This window comes from Thalassophryne amazonica, chromosome 15, assembly GCF_902500255.1.
Source record: "Thalassophryne amazonica chromosome 15, fThaAma1.1, whole genome shotgun sequence".
Classification (NCBI taxonomy): domain Eukaryota; kingdom Metazoa; phylum Chordata; class Actinopteri; order Batrachoidiformes; family Batrachoididae; genus Thalassophryne; species Thalassophryne amazonica.
Genome location: NC_047117.1, coordinates 42,194,016 through 42,217,328, shown reverse-complemented (window position 1 = coordinate 42,217,328; position 23,313 = coordinate 42,194,016). Strand labels below are relative to the sequence as shown.

General features: G+C 44.9%; 1 protein-coding gene across 1 annotated transcript in view; it reads right to left on the bottom strand.

The window, feature by feature from the left end:
* The window catches only part of LOC117526580 (complement C3-like), a gene marked incomplete at its 5' end in the record, with an annotated part of 127,466 nt that overhangs the window by 85,408 nt on the left and 18,745 nt on the right, over nt 1-23,313 (bottom strand). Inside the window, 5 exons of the mRNA XM_034188639.1 lie at nt 117-216; nt 8,666-8,989; nt 12,773-12,919; nt 21,850-21,965; nt 22,192-22,309. Of these exons, the coding sequence (XP_034044530.1) occupies nt 117-216; nt 8,666-8,989; nt 12,773-12,919; nt 21,850-21,965; nt 22,192-22,309 (805 nt within the window). The remainder of the gene's footprint in view (nt 1-116; nt 217-8,665; nt 8,990-12,772; nt 12,920-21,849; nt 21,966-22,191; nt 22,310-23,313) is intronic.

Sequence of the window (23,313 nt, the reverse complement as noted above, 5' to 3'; positions counted from 1 at the left end):
ATGCAACAATGTACAATTAGTGCTACAACTTATAAAATTAAAGACATTTAATGCACAGAAAGTCCTTCAGCATGATTAAAACCACAAGTACTGTTTTTAACAAAGATGTTGATTACCAATGTGGATGTAGTTGTTGCTTTGGGTCAAATATGGTAGCGCTATCATGGAGGCAGATGCTTGTCTTCCTGACGAAATACCAGGATCACTGGTCTTTGCCTACAATCAAATCCACACAGTGATGAATTCATGAAAATTTTAGGCAGCATAACATCTTTTAATAAATGAACAAAAACAATCAAAACACACAAATTGCAGTAACCTTCAAACTAAAAATGTTATGTGTCGGACGCAGCCCGGAGAATTGACCAGCGTTTGAAGGACCCAGTATGAAATAAGCAGAGCATGGTACAAAGGATAACAGAGTTTAATAAACATAACAGTGATGTGAAAAATATAAAAGTGCGCGGTCTGGCGTGGTGGATTGCGGTGCACTCCCAGCAGCGCTAACGGTCCGGAGCCAGAACCAGTTCGGACCCAAGGACCCCGCCGACACCCCCCAGGTGGCCGCGACAAACCGAGTCTGTGAATGAAGAAATCATCTTGTGAGTCCACACTCCACACACAGAGAGACCGCTCAAAGGTGTACAAACAGCAAACACTTCCTGGCTTAATTAATCAATCAACTTTTTTCTTATATAGCGCCAAATCACAACAAACAGTTGCCCCAAGGCGCTCCATATTGTAAGGCAAGGCCATACAATAATTATGAAAAACCCCAACGGTCAAAACGACCCCCTATGAGCAAGCACTTGGCCACAGTGGGAAGGAAAAACTCCCTTTTAACAGGAAGAAACCTCCAGCAGAACCAGGCTCAGGGAGGGGCAGTCTTCTGCTGAGACTGGTTGGGGCTGAGGGAAAGAACCAGGAAAAAGACATGCCGAGAAGGGGGGCAGAGATCGATCACTAATGATTAAATGCAGAGTGATGCATACGGAGCAAAAAGAGAAAGAAACAGTGCATCATGGGAACCCCCCCACAGTCTACGTCTAAAGCAACATAACCAAGGGATGGTCCAGGGTCACCCGATCCAGCCCTAACTATAAGCCTTAGCGAAAAGGAAAGTTTTAAGCCTAATCTTAAAAGTAGAGAGGGTATCTGTCTATCTATCTATCTGGAAGCTGATTACTAATCAGCTTCCCACCCTGCAGGCATAGAACACCCTGTTCACAAACTCACTGCAGTGGAAGCTAATTAAAATGACTAACATAACAGCTCAATATAATAAGGTGTGAGGGACACCACATTTACTGACTGTATAAATGTTAGTCACAAAATCTAACGTACCTCAGGAAGTGTGTTGACGAGCGTGAGACCTCACCCCCTCCTCTTTCACAGACCATGCATCAAACCTGGACGTTCTCTGCATCCACTGATGATGAGATGGCTCTTGAGACGACGATCTCACCCGTCTGGTCACAAGGTCGAGTCTCTGGCAAACACACACTGTGCACTCCAGACTTAAATGCCACCATGTTCCAATCCGTGTAGATGCACCACAGCTGTGAGTCCTGACGAGCTGCACGTGATCAGCCTCAGGTGATCAGGGTGAGGTCCTGATAAACTCAGCTACACAGCCACTCAGTCCCAAATGCGCACCACCTGGGAGGAAAACCAAAAGACAGAAACAGAAGACACACAAAAGCCAGCCAGGCACGCCAGCCACAACAAAAAATATATATATTTAAAGTACGCTGGAAATTTGTGCTCACTAATCAAAGTATGAAAACTTATTCTCATGTTTTAGTGTATCCAGATGTGTGTGTGTCTCTGTGTTATACTGTCAATCCAGCTGACATTACCAGTATCTGGGGAAAGAGAATCTAAAAAGTGTGTTTAATTTCATCAAGCTCAGAATTAAAAGTGGGACCGTTATGCAACCTTTCAGTTAGAATTTTTTTGTGCATGCCTCCTGCTATCATGGAGTTGACTGTCTTAAAGCAATATACAGCTAGAAATTGATCAAGAGCAGGGTGAAAATGTTCTCTGCAGTGTTATACTCAGTGAGCAGAGCTAGTAGCATTCACAACGAAAATGAAACTGTAAACATCTACAAAAGACTTGGCATATGCACATGGTGTATGTCATCTGTATGGATCTTTATGGGAGCTAGTGGATATAAAATCACATATGGCACTCCTGTTAAACATTGTGAACACGTTATCCAACTTATTAAAGCCGTGATGCTCCCAAGGGGAATTTTAATCATAAAAATGTCAGGCTAAAAAAAAAAAAAACAATAATAATATAAAATCAGACTTTATTGAAACTCTAAGGGAAAATGTGGCTGATGAAGTTGCTAAGCAAGATGAAAAAACATGACATTCCTGCTAAAATAACAGAAAATGCTACAAGGGCAGTTCAAGCGATATGCTCCAGTTTGTAGAGAAACTGCTGCAGGAGCAGGGAGGTCCCACTAAAGATGATATATAATGGTGAAAATAGATGTCATTGATATTTTATTATTTTATAAACAACAGAAAAGGGACTTGCATTTTGGTGTGCATCACTGGTGCTTAACAGTCCAAGACAAACTTTAAATAGGAATCCAAAACTGTTCTCAGTAGCTTCTGATGCCATCCGCTGACCCCGTGTACAGACTGTCTGCTTTCCTCACTCCAGCGAGAAATTGTGTCAGAAATTTGTCCAGCTTTTCATCCTAACTTCATCCTCTTCATCCTGACAGCTCTTCATGCCTCTAGAAGGCTTACGGCATGGTGGATTTTTTTGTATTAGAAGAATTAGCAACGACAATAGCACCTTCAAATCGTCGTCTGCCAGCAAAACAAACTCCACCAGGTTTAGCTAAATGTCGCCCCGGTAGTGTGAGCATGCACACTGGTCAGAGCGTGCAATAGCACATTTCATGTAGCACTAAAATTGCACGCTAAAAAGAACTATTGCACAGTCAGTGAAACACAATGGCAAATGGTATAAATAATCCATGTCACGTAACATACAAGCCACCAATCAAATGACAAGGATCCACTCAGCTATGTGTTATATCCACTATTCACTATGTGTTATATCAATATTTGTTCATTTTTTTCATTTTGAAATGGATGCCTGCAACACATTTCAAAAAAGCTGGGACAGTGGTATGTTTACCACTGTGTTACATCACCTTTCCTTTTAACAACACTCAATAAACGTTTGGGAACTGAGGACACTAATGGTTGAAGCTTTGTAGGTGGAATTCTTTTCCATTTTTGCTTCATGTACAACTTCAGTTGTTCAACAGTCCGGGGTCTCTGTTGTCATATTTTGCACTTCATAATGCGCCACGCATTTTAAATGGGCAACAGGTCTGGACTGCAGGTAAGCCAGTCTAGTACTCACACTCTTTTACTACGAAGCCATGCTGTTGTAAGATGTGCAGAATGTGGCTTGGCATTGACTTGCTGAAATAAGCAGGGATGTCCCTGAAAAAGATGTTGCTTGGATGGCAGCATGTGTTGCTCCAAAAACCTGGATGTACCTTTCAGTATTGATGGTGCCATCACAGATGTGTAAGTTGCCCATGCCATGGGCACTAACACACCCCCATACCATCACAGATGCTGGCTTTTGAACTTTGCGCTGGTAACAATCTGGATGGTCTTTTTCCTTTTTAGACCGGAGGACACGACAACTATGATTTCCAAAAACAATTTGAAATGTGGACTCATCAGACCACAGCACACTTTTCCCCTTTACATCTGTCCTTTTCAAATGAGCTCGGTCCCAGAGAAGACGGCGGCATTTCTGGATGTTGTTGATGTATGCCTTTCGCTTTGCATGGTAGAGTTTTAACTTGCACATGTAGATATAGCGACGGACTGTGTTAAGTGACAATGATATTCTGAAGTGTTCCTGAGCCCACGCGGTAAGATCCTTTACACAATGATGTGATTTTTTAATGCAGTACTGCCTGAGGGTTCAAGGGTCACGGTCATTCAATGTTGGTTTGCGGCCTTGCCGCTTACATGTAAAAAGTTCTCCAGATTCTTTGAATCTTCTGATTATATTATGGACTGTAGATGATGGAATCCCTAAATTCCTTACAATTGAATGTTGAGAAACATTGTTCTTAAACTGTTGGGCTATTTTTTCACGCAGTTGTTCACAAAGTGGTGATCCTCACCCCATCTTTGCTTGTGAACAGCTGATCCTGTTGGGGATGCGCCTTTTATACCCAATCGTGACAGTCATCTGTTTCCAAACAGGTGTTCTTTGAGCATTCATCAACTTTCCCAGTCTTTTGTTGCCCCGTTCCAACTTTTTTGAAATGTGTCGCAGGCATCCATTTCAAAATGAGCAAATATTTGCACAAAAACAATAACGTTTATGAGTTTGTGTTGAGAAAGTGAATGCACAGACCCACGCCAGGGGGTGTAAATGAACGGTCAATAGGAATTCCAAATAAATCACAATTTATTCTGCAAATGTACACAACACTCAAATATGCTTTTAGACAGTCAATTAAAAACGGTGACGCGTGGGCAGGCCCGAGGGTAGGAGACACCTATCCAGAGAAGAGCCGGGACCCACGAAGTTCCACCGCCAATGGAGACCTGCAACACACCAGAGCCGCCAAGTCCTGAATCCCCAGGTGGCCACCGCTCCAGCTGTCAGACCTGGTACTGCTGGCAGGAACAAAACTGGTTAAGGTGGGTGTGGGTACACCCAGCAAACAGTCAGTAACTCACAGAAATCCTCCTGAAGGAATAAATCCAGATACTCCCAGAGTGCAGAGGAAAACTGGAGAACGTGCAGTGTAAATGGTTATACTCAGTAAGTCAAAAGTGAGGAGTGGAGACGCCAACTCCTCCAACTTCCACAAACTCGGTTACAAGCTGCAAGTATAAGTCACAACTGTAAAGCCTTCAGTTACAATGAATGTGCGTATGGCACAAAACGGCTGAGTTGGTTTACCTGTAAGGTAAGCAGATAACTCGGCAGAGTTATGGTGTCTCTCCCAGGCTTTTATGGATAATGTGATGAGTAGATGTGTGACAGGTGATGACAGCTGCATAGTGCACCTGGTGGAATCCTTATGGCCACTGCGCCCTCTGGTGCCTGCAACCTGCCAGCAGGCAGGGCGCCCTCTGGTGGTGGGCCAGCAGTACCTCGTCTTCAGCGGCCCACACAACAGTTTGAACATTAAATATCTTGTCTTTGTGGTGTATTCAATTGAATATAGGTTGAAGACAATTTGCAAATCACTGTAGTTTGTTTTATTTACATTTTACACAACGTCCCAACTTCATTGGAATTGGAGTTGTATAAATAATAATAATAATTTCAATAACTAAAATGTTTAGAAAGAATTTAAATGTTTGAAAAATGGTAGAAAGAATTTTAAATGTTACATTTATAAACAATGTTGATTGTAAATTGTATGTTTTGTCATTACAGTGCTATCAAAAATTAAATATGAGGTCAAGAAAGATTGTGTATTTTATTTTTTATAAAAGAAGTATTCATGTTCATTGAAGTCAAGAAAGACTGACTTTATTTCATGTTTTACACAAAATGTTTGGGGGGAAATAGTACTTAAGTTCAACTTAAGATGCCAAGGCACACATTGTTTACTTTATGTTACTGTTAACTAGCAATCTTTTAACTCTAAAACAGGCGCAGCGCAGCGGAGTTTTGGGTCGACTTCCGCATTGTTGCCGTGGAGGAAGACTGGAACACTGCAGTGCTGCGAAGCGTTTACATTCACGGGTTGAACGACGCACTTAAGGATGAGCTGGCGGTCCGTGATGAATCAGCTGATCTGGATTCTCTCATCTCCCTCGTTATACGTCTTGACAACTGGTTGATGGAGCAACATTGGGACAAAGGCCGTCGGGCTGACCGAGAAGCTTCCGTTCGCCCTGCCCGGCGACATGCACTGGGGCCATCCCTACCAAGCGCCATTGATGCCAGCTCCCCCTGCTGGAGAGCCTATGCCGCTTGGCAGGGCCAAATTATCCCCAGTGGAACGACAATGGAGACTGGTGGCCAGAGAATGTCTCTATTGTAGTGCTAAGGGGCATATCCTCAGCACTTGCCCCATTCGGCCAAAGCCAACGCTCATCCCTAGAATTGGGCTGCAGGTGAGCCAAGCCAAATTCACGGGTGTGGGATCCAGTTGCACTCAAATCGCAGCTACTATTCTTCTTTTGCAATGAGACGCCTTTGGCCCCGGCTCTAATTAATACGGGAGCCGAAGGGAATTTCATTGATTCAGCGTAAACTTCCAAAGATAATATACCTCTGGAATCGCTTGCTACCCCAGTGTCCGTGCATGCGTTAGACTGCATGGCCCTTCCGGCCATTGCTCACTGTATTAAACCTGTCATGTTAGTGGTGTCGGGAAATCACAGAGGAACCATACAGTTTTTTGTTATTCCTTCATCATCTCCCTTGGTTTTAGGCCACCCTTGGGTTTCCAAACACAATCTCGGCATTGATTGGTTGACCAGGGTTATTACTCAGTGGAGCGAAGCATGTCTCAAGGGGTGCCTTAGTTCCTCGGTTCCTCCCAGCATTGTGGTCAAGGAGAAGGTGTCATGATTCAGCCCATTCTGGGCTCTTGTTATTATCTGGACTCATCTGTATCAGTCTTCGATCCTGTGTCTTTAATTTTCTGTTTGATATATTGAGGTCATGGTTTTGTTTTTGAGTTATCATGTATTGTCTGTTCATCATGCTTTAGTCATGAGTCAAGTTCTGTTCTAGTTTGTGTCCAGTCTTTGCTTTTTCCCTTTGTGTAATCTTTAGTTGTATCACCTGTTTGTTTTGATTTTATCATATGTTGAATTATCTGTTTATCTTACTTAGGCCATGTGTTAGTTCCAATCTAGTTTATCTGAGCCTTTATTTATGTTGTTGATTTCTTTCCAGTATTTGCATTTCTTCTCTGGTTAATTCTTTGATTTTTCATGTTAGGTCTTTATTTTATTTGTACTTGAATTTTATACATTAGCGGTTTTGACTTTTTGTTTAGATCACAGTGGTTTTAGGTTCAGCTTTGAGTTGGGCCCAATTCACTTTGCTTTTGTCTGACTGCACTCTCTTATCTGGTGTTCAGGGTTTGGTGTGGGTGTGTCCTGTCCCCTCTGTTTGCCACACCCCGCTTCCAGGTTGTTCTCCAGCACCTGTGTCTTGTTCCCTAATTACCACTGGTTCTATTTAAGTCCTTTGTTTTTGCCACCTCACTGCCAATTTGTTGAATTTCAACATTCACTTACCAGCCTCCCAGGTATCTTGTTCTGTTATCTACCCGTGTATCGACCTCACCTTTTTTTTGACCTCGCTCTAGTCTCTGCCTCTGCATCCTGCCTTGCCATTAGGGAAACCTGCTTGTTTTTTGACAATGACCTTGCCTACTCCTTCCAGTTTTGTTTGCTTGGCTGTTTGCACCAGTGTACCGAACCTTTGCTTGTTTTCTCCAATAAAGCCTTTTTACTCCTAAGCCTGCAGTATGAGTCTTGCATTTGTGTCCAACCCTGTTTGTGCCCCGCCTTGGCCCTTGCCTGACAGAACAAACTGGCCAGAAATGGACACAGCAAGCTCATACCCAACCGTCATGATCCCAGACATGGCCACCATAAAGGACATTTTTTCTCAGATCAACTTTTTCTTCAACTGTTTTCATTCATGCTACACCCCGAAGAAGAACTTTGATTTTTTTTGGACAAAGCTTGGAATCTGGTGGAAGCCAATTTCTAGCTTTTTGAATTTTTTCCTGACCTACAAGACCTGGACAGTTTGTTTGCTGCAGGGCATCTCCCAGCCTCGATGAGTCAGCCTGAATTACACCTGTCATCCAGCCTCCTACTCTCAGACTGTGAATCAGATTGAGAAGACATTGAGGATGACACGTCATCTGATTTGGAAGGGCAGACACTGCAGGACACAGCCATGTTTCTGTTCAAGATTCAAGACTCATTTTATGATTACTGGGACAGTACTGATCGGCTGGACAGAAAGCGAGTCCTAGCAGCATTAGACCAGATCTTGCAGACTGAGCCTGAGGTCATATCAACCTGATTTAGGTAATATCAAGAACTTTTTTAGGCAAGGTCAGATGCCTCCATGTGTTGAAGAACCCATGGACTTTCTGATTGAAAGTGACATTTATGAGTCCTGCTCAGATGTGCCACAGTTCATCAAGCCTGTCTGCTGCAGCAGTTTCGCCATCTCAATTGGTTACACCGAGCATGCTCTGTCTGCCACCGACACAAGCACCATGATGCTCAGTTACGTGGAAGCCGGCTGTGCAATGCCAACAAGGAGAACCAGCTCCATGGTCGTATGCCACACCCACGCTGGCCATACCCAGTCAGCCCCTAATACCAGCACCACACAAGCTTCGTGCACCATCATCTGTCGCTTCCTCATCTGAAAGAGAAGCCTTGTTGTTGCCTGACTCCTCAGCGGAGATTTTACCTTAAAGATCATCCGCTGAGCCATCAGGAAGATCTATGTCTCCACTGCGCACAGCGGCACCTGCCATGACGCCACCAGAACAAGCAGAACCTTCAGGAAAAGTCACACCCACACAGCATTATGCCGTATAGGTACCACAGGGCCTCCCCACAGTGTGCACACGTCAGGATTCCCCAGCTCTCTGCACTCTATGGTGCTCGATGTCGTCAGAAAGCACTGTTCCAATGCACGCTTCACCGCCTTCACTTGCTGAATCAGCCATGGCACGCACCTCCCCACAGTCACCGACAGAGCCTGCTGAATCTGTCAAGGCATGCGCCTCTCCACAGTCACCAACGGAGCCTGCTGAATCTGTCAAGGCACGCGCCTCTCCACAGTCACCGACGCTGCCTGCTGAATCAGCCATGACGCACGCCTCCCCACCATCAATGACGGAGCATGTTGAATCTGCCACAGCGCATGCCTTCCCACAGTCAGTGATGGAGCCTGCTGAATCAGCCATGATGTGCGCCTTACCACAGTCACGGGTGGAGTCTGCTGATTCACCAACGGCATCCTCTCCCCAGGATTTAACTGGTGAACCTCCTCACCTCACTCAGTCATCTGTACCATCCACACAAGGAACTCTAGCATCTATGATCAGCCGGACAGTGAGTCATTCATTTACTTTTTTTGGGGCAGCTTTTTCTTTTGTCAGTTCACCTCCTGCTGTGTTTACCAACACAATCCGCTTTACAGTATGTAATAATGCTTCCCTATTTTGTTATATATGCATTGTATTGTATTGTATTATATTGTATTTCACATTTCTTGACTAAACAACTTCTTTCTTTGCACCTCATGCAGCTCTATAATGAATTTCCTGGTTGGTCCTCTAAATTTGGTTGGTCAGTGTTCACGCCTTCTACATTTTTTGAGTGTTTGAGAACTGTTCTTTTCATCATGTAGTTTACTCGCTAGGTCATTAATGTTCCAGGGTTCTGATAAGGTTTCGCTAAGTTGGTTTGTCAAGTCAGTATATTCCTCCTTTCAGCAGGTTAGCTCCTTTTATTTTTCCCCTATCTATTTTTCCCTTGGTGCTGCAGGTTTTGTAGTTCCCTGTTACCTCCGGGACAGGTTATGTTTTTGGTTCCTCGCTCTTTTTCCTAATACAATGAATTTAAAAGAGTAAAAAGCATAGTAACTATGCCAGTACGCTAGCCATATGAAAGGGAAAATAAGTGCGTCTTAAGTCTGGACTTGAAAGTCTCCACAGAATCTGACTGTTTTATTGATGCAGGGAGATCATTCCACAGAACAGAGGCACGATAAGAGAAAGCTCTGACCCGCAGACTTCAGAATTCACCCTAGAGACAAAGTAGTCCTGCAGCCTGAGAATGCAGAGCCCGAGCTGGTACGTAGGGTTTAATTAGCCCAGCTAAGTAGGGATATGGTGGCTGTGTTTTGGGGGGCGTGGTTTTAACAAAGGTGGTGCAATCATCTCGAGTGTAGTTTTGAGAGCTGAGTTTAAACTATCCACAAGACTGTCTACTGACTGGGCATTTGCCAAATGTGAAGCTAAGACATTAGGCAGTCTAGCTTCGAGTTCAGTCTTAGTTGAGGAGTTGATGCATCGCCACAGTGATAAATAAGGATGCTGTTTCACTAAACATGGCAGCGAAACTGTAAACTTAATAAGTGAGTGATCAGAGACCACTGATGCAAGAGGCATGATGTCAATATTTGTGACAGCAATGCCACATGCGAGAACCAAATCCAGGGTATTCCCACTAATGTGTGGCGAGTCCTGAATGCATTGCTGAAATCCTAATGCATCCACAATTTCCATAAATGATTTGTAGAGGGGATCAGAAGGCTTATTTATATGAATGTTAAAGTCACCAATAATCAGAAGGTTATCTGCACTAGTTGACAAATTAGAGATGAACACACCAAATTCATCTAAGAATTCAGAGTATGGGCCAGGGGGCCTATATACAGTGACAAAAAAATACGGCTGATTTTTGTTCTTCTGACCTTGGCAAAATGTAGCATTGTGGGCAGAGTGGAGAATCAGATGCTCAAACGACTTATATTTGTTACCCCCAACAGCTAATAAGCTAAACCTACATTTATAAATAAGAGCAACACTCCGGCCTTGCCTCGCATCACGAGGGACATAACTAAATGTGTATGCCGGTGGGCAGATCTCAGCTGTCCTCCAATCATATCTAAGTGATGATCCATAATTAGATCATTAATCAACAATGATTGTGAGCATAGTGATCTTATGTTAATGAGACCCAGACTAAGGACCTCAGTGGGGTTGACAGTTGGACTGTTTGGATTTAGGGGTGGTTCCAGAGTAGCATATATAAGATCTCTGTAAGTAATTTTAGGTTTTAGACATTCCATGCGAGTTGTAGGTAGGTAGCAGACACGAAATCTTTGATATTGTTGGAACCAGCCAACAGGCCATCCTCAGTTTCAACATCATCCAACGTACTAATAGGTATTAAATGGGTATTTGTTACAGCTTTCACCTCATGAAATATTCGTACCATTGAACTCATAAACATTCATTATTTGTATAATATTTACTCCATTTGTGAATAGTTTTAAGATTTGAAACAGTCTGAACGGTTCGCATGAGAGGACTGCAGCTTTGAGTCAGTCAATGGACAGCATCAATGGACAAGAAATGTTTGTCTACAATCACATAACTTACCTACAACCTATGTCCCACATATGCTGATCGTATGAGACATACGTTGGAAATATTGTGCATGCCCAAAATTTTTTAAAATACTCAGCGTATTACGATGTATATCAGCGTGCGTCAATGTGCTTCAACACGTTCTTAATTTATACAAAACATATCCATAACTTACTAGACGTATGCCAGTGTTTTTAATAAGGTCGGTATGTGCTGGTTAAATCGTCAAGGTGTGGAAGGAGTGTTATTAATTTGAGGGCTCAATTAAAGGGAAACATGTTCACATTTACTTAATTCAAGGGTTCAATTAAAGATAAACTTTATTGATCTCACAGAGGAGAAATTCACATGTTACGTCAGCTCTTAAAAAACACACAAGGTGGGTGCGAGTAGAGGAAAATGTTCATTAAACAGCGTGTGCAAGGATAAGCAATAATAATAATACTTGTAACAGTACAAGACATAAGACATGAGGTAGAAATAGAATATGTATATATATATATATATATATATATATATATATATATATATATATATATATATATATACACACACACACATATACATATGTGCATATGTATATATCTGTATATATCTATCTATCTATCTATCTATCTATATATATATATATATATATATATATATATATATATACACATATACATACACACCCACATACATATGTATATAAGTATGTGGGTGTGCATGTACATGTGCACATATATACATATATGCATATACACATATACATACACACACAGACACACACATGCACGCACACATCTATACACATATACATATGCATATATATAAACATGATTGGGATTGAAAAGGAGATAGGAGCATCTTCTTTACGATATGTGAAATGGAGTTTAGATGTGATAAGGTGACATTAGTGCTGGGATTTGTAAATGAGTTGTTATTGCATATGATTTGTGGACATATTAATATTGCACATGATTTGTGGACATTATTGCATGTGGTTGTTTCACAGTGTTATTGTACAGCCTGACAGCAGCAGGGAGGAACGACCTGCAGTATCGTTCCTTCTTGCACTGAAGGTGCCTCAGTCTTTCACTGAACGAGCTGGTCAGCTCCACTACAGTCCGGTGCAGAGGGTGAGAGGAGTTGTTCATGATGGATTTGAACTTGGTTAACACAATTAATGGAAAACATGCTCACAAATTATCATGGCCAGAAAACGTATCACTTTAATTGACCTCTCCCAGGTTACATATAGAACAAGTGTCTTTTTTGGACTATATTTCTGATGCTACTGACCCTGACCTTTGACTCACCCCCTCCCCAACCCCTACTCAAAAAGTTAATAAGCTGGAGACACTCATCTTGGGATTCCTACCAAGTTTTATGAAAGTTTGCTCACCCACTTCTGAGCTAATTTGTTGGAATCAAGGTTGGCTATAAAAGCAACACAGTATTTTTTGTTTTTTATTTAAAGACTTAAAGCAGTCAAGTTCATTTAATAGATTTCTTCATAAACAGCAATCTGTAAAATGAAATGTGCATTTGGAAAGTTTCATTTGCTATAACTGGCTGTTATAATGATGGTCAAAAGTTTAAAAAATACCAAATACTTACTGTAACTTCCAGTCTTTGTTGCATAATTACTGTGTTGATGGTAAGCTTAGCCATGCCATTTGGTGCAGTTAAACCTTGCACTTGACCTGGATTCACCACCACTGCAATACCTTCTGCTGGAGTCTCATCAGGATTCAAAACTTCAACCTGCCATCAACAACACAAACCCATTAAAACTTAAAAAAGGAGCTAACGAGTTGACTGAAACATGTTAAGAAATGTAAATTATGACTGAAATGACCCTCAAATGCCTGTGTTTCTTTGAGATAAACATACCATAAATAACAAACTCATTATATGAGATGTGCATTCTGAGTTACAAGCCCACATACATGATTGCAGTAGTAAGGGCTTTGTTTTTGGCTAGATATAACACCGTTCTCATATATTATGTAAAAGCTAGTGAGAAATAAACACTTCTATAATGAAAAATGCTGCTTTTGGAACTTAATAACATCTCTGAACTGATTGACAAGACAATTTGCAGACATCAGCACGCACGCTAACTTCTGCTCACTCAAAACTAACTTCTATGGAGTTAAATTTGACTCATTAATATGTACAAATATTCCTTGATTTGCACAACTTCCGCTCTTCTCAGAAGCTCATATATGCATACACGCAAGGACTCCTGCAGATGCCATTAAAACATAAATATTGTTTTTGATTGATTGATAGAGAGGCTGTATTGAACATGGACAAATTGTATGTAACACAATAGGAGCTTAATAATTAATTAAACAACTGCAATCATAAAGAACAAAATGCTCATACAGCTGAGGGTATTTTAGTATTGTGTTATATTTTTTTATGTATGAATTTATTTATTTATTTTTTACCATGGTGTTGAATTTGGTATTGCAGATCATGTATTTTTACTGGTAGTGGTACCAATTATTACATTTTTGGTGTCGGGAGAACACTATCTCATATATGAACAGTCAGTTTGCTGGCCTAAATTCTTCCATTAGGATATGGGCCAGCATGGTCCCACATGCAAACCCTCCCCACTTTCCCAACCCTATACATTTGGTAACATTAGAAAGCTTCGGATGTCTAGATTACAAAAATAACGTAACAGTAAATATACTGGGCCTCACTATGACATATGACAACACTGAATTACGACACTGTCATTAACCACCCTATCACGGACCTATTACAGAATACAAAACTGTCAAAGAATGACTGTGAGTAGCAGAAGAGGCCAGATATGAAGTACATAAAGTAGGTTGAGAGTATGTCATTACAACTTTCGACATGGGGGTTTGTATGAAGGTATATGTACCCTCTGATCTGAACAAGAAAACAGTGCACATAATTGAAAATTTAGTGAAATCTACAAAAAGACAGCTTTCATTTGGCTTCTTATGTCTCATTTGCTTAAAAGATGGTGTGTGGAAAAAAAATATTAGCTGTCATAATCAGACATGTACATTTGGCTAGGGTAGGTCAATAAAAGTGCTTATATGTCATAGTGAGGCATTATTGTTTTTGTAATCTGGACATCCTAAGCTTTCTAATGATACCAAATTTATAGGAACCATACGCCCTATTGAGGTTTCAAACCCCACAAAATCTCGCAAAATCTAAGAGAGTTTGCCACTCTTCAAGATGTCAACAACATTGAGAAATGCATTGAGACGGTCTGATAATGCTGCAATTCAACCATTGCAACTGTTGTGTGGGCCGCCCGAAGAGGAGGTACTGCTGGCCCACCACCAGAGGGCGCGCAGCCTGAATGGCGGGCTTCAGGCACCAGAGGGCGCAGTCGCCGCATGAGAACCCCAGGAGCCCGGAGCTGACAGCTGTCACCACTCATCTCATCATTCATCACACCATAAAAGCCTGGCAGAGACATCACATCCCTGCCGAGAAATCAGCTTACCCGACAGGTAAACCTCTCAGCCGTAACTGTGCCGTTCGCACATTTCCTGTTTCTAAGTCTGGCAGTTGTAACCTTGTATACTCACAGCTTGGACCTGGGTGGTGGAAGTTGGAAGGAGTTGGCGTTCCCGCTCCTCACTTATCACTTAAGTATATTATTGGTACTGCACAGACTTAGCGTTCCTGTTTTCCTGGAAGTGGTGGATTATTCCCTCAGGAGGGGACTGTGACTTTGCTGAACTGTTTACTGGGTGTGCACACCCCCACTTCATCTGTTTGTTCTTCCTGCCAGCAGTACCCGATCCGACAGCTGGAGGCAGTGACCACCTGGGGACTCAGGACTCGGCGGCTTCGGTGTGTTGCAGGTCTCCGCTGGCAGTGGAAATCGTGTGGGGCCGACTCTTCCCTGGACGGGCGTCTCCTATCCTCGAGCCTGCCCACACGTCACCTATTGTTTAATTGACTGTTACCTAAAGTCGTATCTGTATTCCATGGTGCACATTTCACAACATTAAATTGTTATCTTTGGCATTTTCATTGTCCGTTCATTTACGCCCCCTGTTGTGGGTCCATGTCACTACACTTTCCCAAAAGGATTTCTCGGCCAATCGTCATGGATCCCAAGGGGCGTCAACCATCGAGTGAACCACCAATGGAAACGCAAGGTGCACAGGCACCAGCAGGAGGCGTGTTAGGTGAGCTGCAGTAAATCTTAACCGCCTTCACTGCTCGGTTGGATTTGGTAACAGAGCAGAATGTTATACTCAATCGGAGGATGGAGGCTCTCACTGCTCAGGTGGAAGCGCACGCGCAGGGCGCTGCTGCAGCACCTCCTCCTGCTGACCGAGTGCCAAATACAGACATTCCAGTGGTCGTTCAATGACCCCCCGTCCCCTGAAGCATACATAAGCCCTCCGGAGCCGTACAGAGGTTGTGTTGAGACGTGCGCAGTGTTCGCTCGTCTTTGCACAGCGTCCCGTCATGTACGCGTATGATGCAAGCAGGGTGGCTTATGTTATAAACTTGCTTCGAGGAGAGGCATGCGCCTGGGCTACGGTGCTCTGAGAGCAGAATTCACGGCTCCTAACAACATATGCTGGGTTTGTGCGGGAGTTCAAACAAGTGTTTGATCACCCCCTCCTCCCCTCCTCCTCCTCCTCCTCCACTCCTCTTCAGCTTTCAGGCTCTTCTCCTGTGGAACCAGCTCCCAATTCAGATCAGGGAGACAGACACCCTCTCTACTTTTAAGATTAGGCTTAAAACTTTAATTTTTGCTAAAGCTTATAGTTAGGGCTGGATCAGGTGACCCTGAACCATCCCTTAGTTATGCTGCTATAGACTTAGACTGCTGGGGGGTTCCCATGATGCACTGAGTGTTTCTTTCTCTTTTTGCTCTGTATGTACCACTCTGCATTTAATCATTAGTGACTGATCTCTGCTCCCCTCCACAGCATGTCTTTTTCCTGGTTCTCTCCCTCAGCCCCAACCAGTCCCAGCAGAAGACTGCCCCTCCCTAAGCCTGGTTCTGCTGGAGGTTTCTTCCTGTTAAAAGGGAGTTTTTCCTTCCCACTGTCGCCAAGTGCTTGCTCACAGGGGGTCGTTTTGACCGTTGGGGTTTTTACATAATTATTGTATGGCCTTGCCTTACAATATAAAGTGCCTTGGGGCAACTGTTTGTTGTGATTTGGTGCTATATAAATTGATTGACTATTGACCCCAATAGAGGCGAGACTGCTTTGAACGTGCTGCTGTCAATGAGACAGGGGCGTCGGAGTGCAGCCGAGTATGCAGTCGACTTCCGCATCGCGGCAGCGAGGTCCGGCTGGAATACTGTTGCACTCCGCGCCGCCTTCATAAATGGACTGTCTCCGGTCCTGAAGGAGCATCTGCTGGCTTAGGATGAGCCGCGGGATTTTGACGGGCTTATCGACCTGGTTATACGGTTAGACAACCGACTAGAAGAACATCGTCGGGAGCGGGGCGAAGGGTGTGGCCGGGCACGAACAGTCCCTCTTCCTTCTGGGTCCGAAAGGGTGCCGCCGTCCCCACACTCCACAGCCAGAGGGCTCCGTGTGGCAACAGCTCCCCCTCCTGACGAAGCTAAGGACACGAGTAGGGCCAAAGTGAAATCAAATAACAGATAACGGAGGCTGGTCCGCGGTGAGTGTTTTTTCTGTGGCTCGAGTGAGCACACACAGAAGAACTGCCCCAAGCGGTTAAACTACAATGCCCGCCCTTAGAGACTGGGCTAAGGGTGGGCCATAATACTCACGCGGGGAAACCCCATAAATCCGCACGCATCCCAGTCACGATGCTGAGTGGGGATCTAACCCTTCACGCCCCAGCACTGGTGGACACGGGGTCAGAAGGGAATCTGCTGGACAGCAGATGGGCAAAGGAAGTCGGGCTCCCTCTAGTGGCCCTACCTTCACCATTGATGGTACGGGCACTAGATGGCGCCCTTCTCCCATTAATTACACACCAGACACAGCCCGTGACTTTGGTTGTATCTGGGAATCACAGGGAGGAGATTGTGTTTTATGTAACACCTTCTACCTCCCGAGTGATTTTGGGTTTTCCATGGATGATAAAGCACAATCCCCAGATTGATTGGCCGTCTGGGGTTGTGACGCAGTGGAGCGAAACCTGCCACCGGGAGTGCTTAGGATCCTTGGTTCCACCCGGTGTGACAGCTAAAGAGGAGGTTCTAGTCCCCCCCAATCTGGCGGCGGTGCCAGCCAAGTACCACGACCTTGCTGACGTCTTCAGCAAGGATCTGGCACTCACGCTGCCCCCCACCATCTGTACGATTGCGCCATTGATTTGATCCCGGGCGTCGAGTACCCGTCCAGCAGGCTGTACAACCTCTCATGTCCGGAGTGCGAATCAATGGAGACCTACATCCGGGACTCTTTAGCTGCCGGGTTGATCCGAAACTCCACCTCCCCGATGGGTGCTGGTTTCTTTTTTGTGGGCAAGAAAGACGGCGGACTCCGTCCATGCATTGATTACAGAGGGCTGAACGAGATCACGGTTCGCAACTGATACCCGTTACTTCTGTTGGATTCAGTGTTCACACCCTTGCATGGAGCCCAAATTTTCACAAAACTGGATCTTAGGAATGTATATCACCTGGTTCGGATCCAGGAAGGAGACGAGTGGAAGACGGCATTTAACACCCCGTTAGGTCACTTTGAGTACCTGGTCATGCTGTTCGGCCTCACCAATGCGCCCGCGACATTCCAAGCTTTGGTTAATGACGTCTTGCGGGACTTCCTGCATCGGTTCGTCTTTGTATACCTTGACGATATTCTGTTCTTCTCCCCGGACCCTGAGACTCATGTGCAGCATGTACGTCAGGTCCTGCAGCGGTTGTTGGAGAACCGGTTGTTTGTGAAGGGCAAGAAGTACGAGTTCCACCGCACTTCTTTGTCTTTCTTGGGGTTTACAATCTCCTCCAACTCCGTCGCCGTTGATCCGGCCAAGGTTGCGGCGGTGAGAGATTGGCCCCAACCGACAAGCCGTAGGAAATTGCAGCAGTTCCTCAGCTTTTCAAATTTCTACCGGAGGTTCATCAAGGGCTACAGCCAGGTAGTTAGCCCCCTGATGGCCCTAACCTCCACTAAAGTCCCCTTCATCTGGTCGGATCGGTGCGAAGCCACGTTTAGGGAGTTGAAGCGCCGGTTCTCAAATGCACCAGTTCTGGTGCAGCCCGATCCCAATTGCCAGTTTGTAGTTGAAGTGGATGCCTCTGACTCAGGGATAGGAGCCGAGCTGTCCCAGAGTGGGAAGTCCGACAAGGTTCTCCATCCTTGTGCCTATTTTTCCCGCAGGTTGACCCCGGCTGAAAGGAACTATGACGTCGGCAATCGGGAACTTCTGGCGGTGAAAGAGGCCCTTGAGGAGTGGAGACACCAGTTGGAGGGAGCTGCGGTGCCATTTACGGTTTTCACGGACCATCGGAACCTGGAATACATCCGGACCGCCAAGCGTCTGAACCCCAGGCAAGCCCGCTGGTCACTGTTCTTCAGGCTTTTGACTTCCAGATCACATACTGCCCCAGGACCAAGAATCAATGATCTGATGCCCTGTCCTGGGTACACGAGGAGGAAGTCAAGACTGAGCTGTCGTATCCTCCGGAAACCATCATCCCCGAGTCCACTGTCGTGGCCACCCTCACCTGGGACGTGGAGAAGACTGTCCGGGAGGCCCTGGCACAGAACCCGGACCCGGGGACTGGCCCAAAAGACAAACTGTATGTCCCACCAGAGGCCAGAGCTGCAGTCCTGGACTTCTGTCATGGTTCTAAGCTCTCCTGCCACCCAGGGGTGCGAAGAACCATGGTAGTGGTCTGGCAGCGCTTCTGGTGGGCGTCTATGGAAGCCGACGTCCGGGATTATGTCCAGGCCTGTACCACCTGCGCCAGGGGCAAGGCAGACCACCACAGAGCACAAGGAGTCCTCCAGCCGTTACCTGTGCCTCATCGCCCCTGGTCCCACATCGGCCTGGACTTTGTCACGGGCCTCCCGCCATCCCAGGGCATGACAACCATCCTCACGATAGTGGACCGGTTCTCAAAGGCGGCCCACTTCGAGGCCCTCCCGAAGCTCCCGACAGCCCAGGAGACAGCAGACCTCCTGGTCCACCATGTTGTGCATCTGCATGGGATTCCATCCGATATTGTCTCTGACCATGGTCCCCAGTTCTCCTCGCAAGTCTGGAGGAGTTTCTGTAGGGAACTGGGGGCCACCGTAAGCCTCTCGTCCGGGTACCATCCCCAGACGAACGGACAGGCAGAGCGGGCGAACCAAGATTTGGAGCAGGCCCTCCGCTGCATGACCTCTGCGCACCCGACGGCCTGGAGCCACCATCTGGCCTGGATCGAGTACACTCACAACAGCCAAATCTCATCTGCCACCGGCCTCTCCCCGTTTGAGGTATGTTTGGGGTATCAGCCCTCATTGTTTCCGCTCATTGAGGGAGAGGTCGGGGTGCCCTCGGTCCAGGCCAACCTAAGGAGGTGCCGTCGGGTGTGGCGTACTGCCCGCTCTGCCCTGCTTAAAGCCCGGACGAGGGCTAAGGCCCATGCAGACTGCCAGCGTTCCCCGGCCCCTGCATACCAGCCCGGGCAGGAGGTTTGGTTATCCACGAAGGACATCCCCCTTCAAGTGGAATCCCAGAAACTGAAAAACCGCTTCATTGGACCATACACCATACTCAAAGTCCTCAGTCCGGCTGCAATGAAGCTGAAGCTGCCAGCTTCACTGCAGATTCATCCTGTTTTTCATGTCTCCCGTATCAAACCTTACCACACCTCGGAACTCTGCACCCCCGGACCGGCGCCGCCTCCTGCCCGGATCATCGATGGAGAGCCTGCGTGGACCGTGTGCAGGCTCCTGGACGTCCGTCTGAAGGGCCGGGGGTTCCAGTATCTGGTGGACTGGGAGGGTTACGGACCCGAAGAGCACTCCTGGGTGAAGAGGAGCTTCATCCTGGACCCGGTCCTCCTGGCTGATTTCTACCACCGTCACCCCGACAATCCTGGTCGGGCGCCAGGAGGCGCCCGTTGGGGGGGGGGGGGGTCCTGTTGTGTGGGCCGCTCGAAGAGGAGGTACTGCTGGCCCACCACCAGAGGGCGCCCTGCCTGAATGGTGGGCTTCAGGCACCAGAGGGCGCAGTCGCCGCATGAGAACCCCAGGAGCCCGGAGCTGACAGCTGTCACCACTCATCTCATCATTCATCACACAATAAAAGCCTGGCAGAGACGTCACATCCCTGCCGAGAAATCAGCTTACCCGACAGGTAAACCTCTCAGCCGTAACTGTGCCGTTCGCACATTTCCTGTTTCTAAGTCTGGCAGTCGTAACCTTGTATACTCACAGCTTGGAACTGGGTGGTGGAAGTTGGAAGGAGTTGGCGTTCTCGCTCCTCACTTATCACTTAAGTATATTATTGGTACTGCACGGACTTAGCGTTCCTGTTTTGCTGGAAGTGGTGGAGGGGACTGTGCTGAACTGTTTGCTGGGTGTGCACACACCCACTTGATCTGTTTGTTCTTCCTGCCAGCAGTACCCGATCCGACAGCTGGAGGCGGTGACCACCTGGGGACTCAGGACTTGGCGGCTTCGGTGCGTTGCAGGTCTCCGCTGGCAGTGGAAATCGTGTGGGGCCGACTCTTCTATGGACGGGCGTCTCCTATCCTCGAGCCTGCCCACACATCACCTATTGTTTAATTGACTGTAACCTAAAGTCGTATCTGTATTCCGTTGTGCACATTTCACAACATTAAATTGTTATCTTTGGCATTTTCATTGTCCGTTCATTTACGCACCCTGTTTTGGGTCCGTGTCACTACACTTTCCCAACAGCAACACGGACAACAGCAGACAACAATGCAAGGTAAAACTCTTTGTATATTGTGCATAAAGCTCTTGTGAATATATTATCTAGGTTTTTAAATGTTGTTATTGTTTGTGTTTTATGTACACGTGAGAATCTCAAGTAATTTCTCAGTTATTTTCAATGAGAATGAGCCATGATTGCTCATTGTTCATGTCATTCTGGGGGACTTTAACACCTCGCTTATTGTCCTTACAACATTGTTTATACTGTTTGTTCCAGAGTAATACATATGTCTGAAATTCGATTTGCATTTCCGAAGTTCCACGCAGGTTAACGTAGCAGGCACAGAATATATGGAATATTTGTTTTAGCAAGTGTTCAGGGGTCTCATGTATACAGTCTCTTATAAATGTTATGAAAGGCATAAAAAATTACATGTTGTTGGTGTAATGTTCTTCTGCAGTTGTCGTCATGTGGTTTTTCCATGCTGCTTTGACTGCAGCGCCTTTATGGTGCGCAAGGGATTATAGGATATCTCAATAGGATGAATGCTAGCCCATAGCCTACATCACTGTCTTATATTGACCAGAATGTTATTGTATATACGAAAACATTAATAATTTGATTTGATAAACCAGTGTAGCATGATGGGTGTAATATCCAAGTCACAAAAGTACAAGAATAACTCATCTGCAAATACAGACACACTGAAAAACAAATGAAAATAATGACTACTGAATTTCAGATGGGAGTTTTTAATGCTTTTTAAGTTATGAATTTAACTTTGATGTGCTGTCAACACATTTGCAAAAAGTAATAAATGTATATTTTTTTGTTTGTTTTTTTACCGTAACATCGAAGGACATTCCTGGTTTGAAATATTTGGGTGTTTTCTTGAAGTGGATGGTGTAGGGTGATGTGACAATCTTGATTCCTCTCAACTCTGCCTCAACCATTTCATTACCTAAAGACAGACACACAAATAAATGTCAAAGTAAAAATTAATATCCATCCAAGTTATGAAGGTTTCTTTGTTTTAAATTACAGAAAATCTGCAGTCCTGCATTGGCACTCATCCCACTATAATATCTTTGTTGTCTTTCTGTCCCATTGTTGTTTTTGGAAACATTAGCACATGATCAAACAAACTGAATATGCACAATCACACATATATAGGTTGTCTTTCTTACCACTTTCTGTCAGCATGCTAACATGGACGAATATAGCAGCCCCCACCAGTTTGGTAATGTTGAAGGTCTTTGTGATTTGCTCTCTCTTCAGTGTGGCATCTGCCTTTCCTCTGGTTACCTAATGAAACATTAAGAAATAATGCATTTTGAAATACAGTGCTCAGCAGGTTGTGTTAATTGTTGTTTTCAACAACAACTTGACAACAAAACAACAAAATATTGGCATCAGGCACTGTGAAGACTTTGCCTGTGCTCAGCATAAGTCTAGTCCTATTACTGCCAGGGTCTTCAAATTCACAGGGAACATTCTTCAGCACTGAAAAAGCGGTGAGGTGAGAGTTTCTGGTATCACTAGTGTTGGATAACTGAAAAGAGCACAGAACTGGTTCACTGCTGTCTGGATCAGTGATTGAGTTCATTCAGAAGGAATGTCCAAAGTAGCATTCATGGGATGCCAGATGTCAGAAGTGTCTGACTCCGTGGTATAACTCACAAACTCGTAGCTTAAAGCAGATAACCCGTAAGTTGGAGAGGAAATGGCGTCTCACTAATTTAGAAGATCTTCACTTAGCCTGGAAAAAGAGTCTGTTGCTCTATAAAAAAGCCCTCCGTAAAGCTAGGACATCTTTCTACTCATCACTAATTGAAGAAAATAAGAACAACCCCAGGTTTCTTTTCAGCACTGTAGCCAGGCTGACAAAGAGTCAGAGCTCTATTGAGCTGAGTATTCCATTAACTTTAACTAGTAATGACTTCATGACTTTCTTTGCTAACAAAATTTTAACTATTAGAGAAAAAATTACTCATAACCATCCCAAAGATGTATCGTTATCTTTGGCTGCTTTCAGTGATGCCGGTATTTGGTTAGACTCTTTCTCTCCGATTGTTCTGTCTGAGTTATTTTCATTAGTTACTTCATCCAAACCATCAACATGTTTATTAGACCCCATTCCTACCAGGCTGCTCAAGGAAGCCCTACCATTATTTAATGCTTTGATCTTAAATATGATCAATCTATCTTTATTAGTTGGCAATGTACCACAGGCTTTTAAGGTGGCAGTAATTAAACCATTACTTAAAAAGCCATCACTTGACCCAGCTATCTTAGCTAATTATAGGCCA